Source organism: Psittacula echo (assembly GCF_963264785.1).
Source record: "Psittacula echo genome assembly, chromosome: 9".
NCBI lineage: Eukaryota > Metazoa > Chordata > Aves > Psittaciformes > Psittacidae > Psittacula > Psittacula echo.
Window position 1 is genome coordinate 12,387,610 of NC_137745.1, and position 8,509 is coordinate 12,396,118.

The window sequence follows — 8,509 nt, forward strand, 5'->3', positions numbered from 1 at the left end:
TCGGCCGGGGCCGGACCCGCCGCTCCGCCCCTAGCACCGCCCGGACCCCGCCTCCCGGAGGCGGACGCGCCCAGCTGCGTCGCGCAGTGGCGGCGCCAACGTCATGGCGCGACGTTAAACGTCATCTCAGGGCGCCGGGACAAGCCGAGCGGCAGGAGGTGATTCTTTGGGCTCAGCGCCGCCGGCGCAGCGGGCAGGAGCTCCGCGGGTGGGTGAGTGAGTGAGTGCGGCGGGGCCGGCCAGGGAGCTCGGTACCTGCGGGGGAAGCGGGTCTCTCCGCGCTGGGATAGCGGGGGGAGGCCGGAGGCCAAGCCCGTTCGGCTCGGCGCGGCTGACGCATCGTGTCGCCGTTTCTCCGCAGATGCGGGCTGAGGTGTTGCTTCTGCCCTGCAGGGCCGGGCTGCGGCTGCTTCCGCCGCTCCGGTTGCGGCACCGAGCGCCGGCCGTCATGAGGCTGCAGTCCCCACAGTTCCAGGCCCTCTTCACGCCAGGGCTCCGCAGCGTGGCAGGTGAGTACAGCACGGGGAGGCTGGGCCTGGGCCTCCGAAGCGTCTCCTCGTGTGGTGGCGTGCGGTGAACGAAATGCGGCCTGGAGAGCCATGGCGATGAACGCAGGCGTTGCAGTTTGCGTCCTGTCACTGATGAGGCGCAGCACCTCATGCCCTTACGAGGGAAATGGGCAGCGGCTTCTGCGGCTGGGTCACGGTCCTGGGGGGCAGCCTGGATTCCTGCGGTGCCTTGGGAACTGTCTGCTGCTCTTTAGGTTCGGCCACTGCAACTTCTGGGCACCTCAGAGGACGTGGTGGAGCTGACAGTTGTGGGGTGTTTTTACTGAAGAAATTTGGATTCACCATTCACTGTGCTCTGCCATAACTAAACTGAGTGTTTTTGTTGGCTACTGGCTGCTCAAGCTGTTCTGCAGCCCAGAGCACCCCAGTATCGATTATAAACCTGTTAATATTTAAATTATCAGAAATGCCCCAGAAAAATATGTAAGAAATGAAATGACTGGGACAATACCTCTGGTTGCTCAGCTGAGTACCTAATTTGTGCATTTTGCATGAAGCTGTGAGGTACATGCATGCTTACTGCATATGGAGTATGTATTCCCACAGCTATCACCTTAATGTGTGAAAAAGTAAGGGTATGGCTGACAGTGTGCTATGGTGTGTATTTGGGAGAGTGCTTCCTAATTTTCTTTTCCTTCCCAGAAATGTTTGAGAAGAAGAACTATGAGCTGAGGATAGCAGGAGGTGCTGTGAGGGATTTACTGAGTGGAATGACACCACAAGATGTAGATTTTGCCACTACAGCTACGCCAGCAGAGATGAAGGAAATGTTCACATCTGCTGGTGTTCGTCTCATCAATAACAAAGGAGAAAAACATGGAACCATTACTGCCAGGGTTGGTTTGTGTTTTGATTTGGATCTTTTCTAACTGCATTCGTGCAGCATATCCAGTAGAGAACTGGTAGCATGCTTCTTTGTTAAAGTATCGCAGTAAGAGTTTAAATGAGACCCTGCTTTAAAGTATGGAGTGAGTTGGTTTTTTCTTACTCTTTGTAGAATTCAATTTATTACCATATTTTAATGCGTGTTAGCTCCGCATAACCCATTCATGCTGCTGTGCCATCACTAGAAAACATAACGTAGACCCCCCCCACATGCTCAGATCATGTGAGGAAGATCCTAGTGTTTCCTCCTCCTGATTTCCCAGGTGTCACTTCCTCAACCTTGCTCATTTCTCTACTTCTTATTCCATCTTCTGCAGGCAGGTTTCTGCAGGCTACCTAGAAAATCAATAATGCAGGGATTATTTTTGGGTGTTTGTATTTCTTGGTTGTCTGCTCTGTATAGAAACATGGTACCTGTTGGTTTGCATGTATCCAGGTTGAGCACTGACTGTCTACAAACATGAGGCTGAAAAGATATACAGATCTTGGTGTGTATTCATGGTCACGTTGAAGTAACAATGTCTGTGGGATTTTCAGCTCCATGAACAGAATTTTGAAATTACTACTCTTAGAATAGATGTTGTCACCGATGGACGACATGCAGAGGTGGAATTCACCACCGACTGGGAAAAGGATGCTGAAAGGAGGGATCTGACTATCAATTCCATGTTTTTAGGTAAGTCCTTTCAAAAGGAAGTAAGTTAGATGAAACACTGCGTTTCAAATTAAGCCAGTAAATTCTCTTGGTCTGTTTTAGTTTTGTTTATTGGTCTCAGCTGGAAGGTCTGTACAAGTATGTGAGGTGATCTGACAAACCAAGTCAAATCACACAGCTTGTCTTGTGTATTTTCAGATGAGAGTGTTCAGTTGTGCCAGCCATGTTTGTAAACTTGTATTCTTACTTTTTTTTTTTTTCTCCTTTTCTGTAGGTTTGGATGGAATGCTGTATGACTTTTTTAATGGATATGAAGACTTGAAAAACAAGAAAATTAGATTCGTAGGAAAGGCAACTGAGAGGATACAAGAAGATTATTTACGAATCCTAAGATATTTCAGGTGCTAGGTTTTGCTTTTCCTAGTTAAAGAAACGAACCAAGCATTGTCGAAGGTTTCAGAAATATGCAAAAAGAGATCAGTGATGTAAAAAGTGATGTAATTGTCGTATTGTTAAGTTTCCTCTTGTACTTGAAGTTGGAATATTTAACACTGTTGTGACATTCATTCTCTGAATAGCAGAAATAAATTCTTCTCACAAGTAACAAGTGATAGGATGAGGAGGAAGTGGCCTCAAGTTGCACCAGGGGAGGTTCAGATTGGATATTGGGGAAAAATGTCTTCACTGGAAGGGTTGTCAAGGATCGGAACAGGCTGCCCAGGAAAGTGGTGGAGTCACCATCCCTGGAGGGACTTAAAAGATGTGTAGACGTGGCACCTGGGGACATGGTTTAGTGATGGACTGGACAGCACTGGGTTAACAGTTGAACTCAATGATGTTAAATGTCTTTTTCCAACCTAAACAATTATACGATTCTAAATGGAATAACTGTGCTGATTCTAACATACAGACGTTTTATTTGGCAGGTTTTATGGAAGAATCGCAGAGCAACCTGATGTTCATGAATCTAGTACGCTGCAAGCAATTAAAGAAAATGCCAAAGGTTTGGCTGGAATATCAGGAGAAAGGATTTGGGTGGAACTGAAAAAAATTCTTCTTGGAAACCATGTAAATCATTTGGTTCAACTTATGTATGAGCTGGATATTGCTGAATACATAGGTAAAGTGAAATGAAAATTGATTTACTACTCCTATATCATACACAAGCAGAACTGCAGAATGGCAAAGTGAGATAAAACTTTGTTTTACTTAGAAAGAAGTAGATTACTTTTCTCTGTGTTACCAAACATCCGCATTTCTTATTGACGCTTTCTTGTACTTTTTTTTCCATGTGTGTGTCCCTTTAGGACTGCCACTTGATGGAGATTTAGAGGAATTTGCCAGAGTCACTAAAAACGTACAAAATCTGTGTCCGAAACCGATGACTGTTCTGACATCATTGTTCAAGGGGAAGGATGACATCACAAATCTTGATCTGAGGCTGAAAATCTCAAAAGAAGAAAAAAATCTTGGCCTTTTTTTAATGAAGCACCGGCAAGAGTTAACCAAAGCTATGGGTCCAGAACCACTTAAACCGTATCAGGACGTCATCATGGATGTAAGTGTGTTTCATACTGCTTTATTTTGCTCTACACAGTAAGCCAAATTTCCAGTTTTACAGAATAGCAGAGGTGACAGGGCCTAGGGGAAGGAAAGGGCCTTGGAGTCAGGGGAGAACCATTTCATTGGCAGGCTTGTTTACTGGTCTTTGGCAAGTTTTTGCCAGGGTTTTAAAGAGCATGATATTCTCATCAGAAAGGTGGGATGCAAAAAGTATTGGCAAACTTTGGATTGCTCCTAGTGTAATATCTTCACAGTAACTAGAAGAATATCTTTTTGTATTCTACTAGTTCAGGGTAACTAAGGTGGGGTGGATTGGTTGGCTTGTTTTCCCTCTGTTTTTCCTCTGGAGAGGGACCCGGAGTTAACAGGAGCTATTCAAAATGTCCTGGCATGTCTCTAGAAACTTTTGCTATAACAAGATCCTTTTACCTCACCAGAGTTTACTAGAGGATAAGTAGCTGCCATTTCTGCTTGGGTTCAAAAGCTTTTTTCTTTCCCATCCAGAATATTGAGGCTTTAAGTTAATTTTAAAGAGATTATTTAAAACAAACAAGAATCCCACTGTATTTTTATCAGTTCCTAATACCTTGTGTTCTGTAGCAGTTTTTTGACTGAATTTAAAAGCCTACCCTTCACTCAGGCTGCCAAGTGTCATATTCAATCATCTGAAACAGAAGTTCCATGTGAACATACCTAGGGACTGAGTTTGCTGTGCTGTCCCAGCTGATCTCCCTTTGCTTTAAAACACGAGGCAGGATCTGGACCTTGAGAGACTCCAGGGCTTTTTTTTATGTGAAATTCAACTCCTTGAACTGTGTATGGGAAGTCAGTGCAATTCCTGGAGCATTGGTATGTGGGTTTTTTAGGGCATCCTGTTCAGCAGGCAGCCTGTGATGTTCTTCCACAGCAAAGTTCAGTTAATTTCAGGTGAAGTTGTTGACTTATGTTGTAGCACCTGAGACTGAAGGCAGGAGACAGCAGTCTGCAATGAGGCCTTTCTCTCACAGGAATGATAGTAGTTTCTCTCCAGCTGGAGGTTGAAGATAATGGTTATAGCTGTTACCTGGAATTTTAAGAAGTCTCCAAGGATCTCCCAGAGCCTCCAAGTTAGGACTGAGTTTTAAAACCTGTGAGGCAGGAGAGATCCTCACTTTCATGATTCCACGTTACTGTCCAGATGTTGCCTAATAAGATGTCATGGGAATAATGTAGTGTGGAGCACAGTTTGAGTTGTTTTCTACTGTGTTACAGTGAATTCTCTTTTCTTTCTTCTAGTCCAGGGAAGCTAATACAAATTCCAAGATCTGCGAGCTTCTGAAATACCAAGGAGAAGATCATCTTTTACAGGAGTTGCAGCAATGGACTGTTCCTTCTTTTCCTGTTAGTGGCCATGACTTAAGAAAAATGGGCATGTCTTCTGGAAAAGAAATTGGAGCAGCATTACAGCAGCTAAGGGATGAATGGAAGAAGAGTGGGTACCACATGGACAAAGAAGAACTGTTAAGTTGCCTAAAGAAGTTGTAAAATTGAGTAAGCAAGAGAACAGTTTTTGTCCTATTCAAAGTGTAACTGAGATACCAGTAAATACTTTGAGACTGTACTTGCTGACTGATAAGTGTGTGTCATATATAAGATCTTCAGACAGCGCAGTTCTCCTGGTACTAATTCATAACTTCTGCAAGGCGAGGTTTAATTTTGTAGTGATGCAAAACAGTAGTGCCAGATCTCACATCCTCTACCTCTTGTACTTGTATTCTAATGATAAATATTTACTACTTGACTCTGGGCTGTCAGAGGTGACAGCAGAATTTTTCTCATCCTGACTTTGCTACATCTAAACAAATCCAACCCCCTCAAAGAAAGGTGTTCCCATCCTCTACATAAAATCACTGGGGACCTTTTGTGTCTAGGAGAGTGATGGTGGCTAGAAATAACGAGCTCTAACTCTTTTTGTAGTTAAAGTGAGCTAGCAGATTGAAATACTCCAGCAGTGCGCAGTCTTCGCTATGTAAAACAAGTCTGTTTTCTGTTACAGTTTTTTATTGTCCAGACTCAATTTTAGATTAAAAGGATGACTTAGCTTAGTCAGTATTACGAACTACTTCTCTGTGGTAGTTTTTCAGTAACTTATCACTGAATAACTCTATCCGTAGAAAACTAGTGAAGGGTTCTGCAGTATGTTTTCAACATTGTGTGGGAAATGTACTGTGAATGTTAATAAATAGTAGAAGGGGAAGGAGATCCTGGTTCCCTACTTCTCCTTAGCCATGTGTACAGAAGTACTTACTTTTAAGTACATGTGTACTTAAGTTCTGCTTTCTTGTTCCTGGTGAGGTATAAGTAGAACTGAGATGACAGCATTGGTGTGCCCAGGCAGTGTGGAGACCTTTATTGAGCAAGTACTAGTGCCTTCAGCAATTCACACACCTTCTGTAACTCAGATGTATTCATTTCTTCTCTGTTTTGCAGACATTCTGTTGAAATCAGTAAGGTTATTTTGGGAAGAAGTTGTAATATTCCTACTACTTTCACACCAGGATCTTCCCTGTGCTGCTTGTATTAATTATTTGTACATTTCTCCTATCTGAACAGATCTATATTAAAACTGCAGTCTGAATGTGGTCAGATGGAAAGTCTTCAAAATTAATAAATATGTTGGTAACACTTGGAAAATAAGAGAATTAAAGGCTATTAGTTAAAGCTCATGGGGGAAGGAAACCTACACAAGGGATTCTGAAGGTATGTAGGAACTGCAGGAAGACACCAAGGGAAGAAAAAGAAGTGCTGCTTTTCTCTGTTAAATAGGCAACTCTCCTAAGACCATGGTGCTGTTTAAGTATGTCATTAAATTGAAGCATTCTTGTGCAAGTTACTGAGCTGCTGAAATCGTGGGAGGGAGACAAGTAATCAAATGTAGTGTTACAGTGAACTCCTTGGAAGAATGCTTCACCAAACCCTATCTTTTAAGGCAGCATGTGTGGAGGTGGTAAACACTGGCAGCTACACTTTGCTTCCCTCAGTTGTTGTCAGGGTCAAACTCCACTTAGAGGATTCTGAAGGACATGAGCTGGAAACTTACTATCTCCAGTGCTTGTGAAGAGCAGCACAAAGGGATTAGTCTGCAAGCATTGTACTGAAATAGCTCTGCTTTGAATTCAGCATGGTTAGCATGTTTCTTCAAATCAGTACTTAAAAAATAGTGTTATGCTTGAGGTTTCCAGTGAGCATATCATCTGTTTTACTGTATTCTACAGAAATTAAACCCTAGTAAAGGGAAACTGGATTAAATCAAAATAATAGCATCACGTAAGCAAGCTGTACCAGCTTGAGTCCTGGGCAAATGTTGTGTTTGAATAAACACTTTATAGAGTATGACTACTTGAATATCAAACTAGGACATACACAGTTTCATCTCACGTATCAAACTGTTGTGTAAAGTAGTCTTCTTGAACAGCTTACTGGACTAATTAAACAACATTCACACTGTGTTTAATTATAGTTACACATCAGAAAAACCTGCAATGCTTTGCTAGCTGGTAGCTGTTCCAGCTCTCCAGTGCTACAGCCTTTACCAAACCAGGCTCCCAGTGTTTGTGTTATGTCTTTTATGCCTTGGGTTTGTTAGAAAAAACAGTTGAAGATCAGCACTTCCCATTTGGTGGGCTTCCCTTGGCCATGGGCTCTGTATCAGCAAGGAGTAAAGCAGCAACCTCCCCTTATTCCTGTGGGCAAAGGCAACTCTCATTGCACTTGGAGCTGGGACAAGGGGGAGCGAGCCCCCTGTGCATTCTGGGGTGTTGTCGTCCCAGAGCCACCTGTGAAGGGCAAAATGGTAACTAACAACCTGCTGTGCTTGCAGGTGGCTTTGGAGGATTAATGAAGGTTTTTACCATTCTCTCAAGATGTAATGATCTGTAAAAATGATCAAAAGCCCAGAGGAGCTTGGATGCACTTCCAAGGGAAAGGGCAGAGTTCCTTCTCTCTGCAGAGCCATAAACTTTGGGCCTGAAACATCCACAACCGCACCCCACATCCCCCAGCACCACATTCCCCAGCCTAGCTATGGCTCTATAAATAGATAAATCAATACATACATCATAGCTATTGTAATAAGTATTATACATATATCACAGATATAATACATAGCTCTTATTATATCACACAACATAATGCATATATTATACAATGTCACATATTAATAACGTACAAAATTACATAATTTTATAGAATAGAATAGAATGACACAGGGACACTGAGTTTTAAAAATTAATAGCATAGAATTGATTAGATTAGAATAGCACGGAATAGAAGGGAATGAGGACACAGGGACAGTGTGAGTTCTGGGTTTTTTTTCCAAATAAGTAGAATAGGGACACAGGGACTCTGCAGGTTTTAAAACAAATAGAATGGAATAGAATTATAACGCAAAACAGTGTGAATTTTTACTACTTACATAAATAGAATAACGGCGCATGGTATGTGACTCACGTTCATTTTCAAAACGAATAGCATAGCATAGAATGACCTGAGACTAAATAATCCATGTGTCCTGTCAGAATAGAAACAAGGCACATGAACAATGTAAAGAATAGAAATGGGATATAATAGAATAGCACAGCATAGAATAGGAGTAAAACGAGGAGACATGGACTGCGGGTCCGTTTCCTTTTGGAATGAATAGCATAGGCACTAGCATAGAATAGAATAGAATAGAACAGAACAGGTGTGAAGTGAGGAGGCATGGACTGTTTTTTTGGAATTAATGTGATTAGAGAATAGAATAGGAAAAGGACACACAGACTGTGGTAGTATTACCTTTTTAACAGATTAGCTAGAC

At 42.5% G+C, this 8,509-nt stretch overlaps 1 protein-coding gene across 6 annotated transcripts; it reads left to right on the forward strand.

Moving 5' to 3' along the window:
- Positions 1–77: 77 nt before the first annotated feature.
- TRNT1 (tRNA nucleotidyl transferase 1) lies at positions 78–8,503 on the forward strand. Of its 6 annotated transcripts, none has more exons than XM_080625212.1 (9): positions 78–212; positions 362–509; positions 1,212–1,405; positions 1,992–2,130; positions 2,384–2,510; positions 3,036–3,229; positions 3,417–3,667; positions 4,948–5,202; positions 6,142–8,503. In XM_080625212.1, the coding sequence occupies exons 2-8, from the start codon at positions 362–364 to the stop codon at positions 5,194–5,196; spliced, it is 1,302 nt and encodes a 433-aa protein (XP_080481338.1). In that variant the 5' UTR covers positions 78–212; the 3' UTR covers positions 5,197–5,202; positions 6,142–8,503. The 6 variants fall into 6 exon arrangements, with proteins under 6 accessions (XP_080481338.1, XP_080481340.1, XP_080481337.1 ...); XM_080625214.1 differs by having other exon boundaries at positions 6,265–8,503; XM_080625211.1 differs by having other exon boundaries at positions 4,948–8,503.
- The last annotated feature ends 6 nt before the right edge of the window (positions 8,504–8,509 follow it).

Bases quoted from the DNA above. Each gene is read 5' to 3' on its own strand.
- TRNT1 (XM_080625211.1), top strand. From the start codon at position 362: ATGCGGGCTGAGGTGTTGCTTCTGCCCTGCAGGGCCGGGCTGCGGCTG. The intron at 510-1,211 runs GTGAGTACAGCA...TTTCCTTCCCAG, and splicing joins AGGGCTCCGCAGCGTGGCAG to AAATGTTTGAGAAGAAGAAC. The intron at 2,511-3,035 runs GTGCTAGGTTTT...TTTATTTGGCAG, and splicing joins CGAATCCTAAGATATTTCAG to GTTTTATGGAAGAATCGCAG.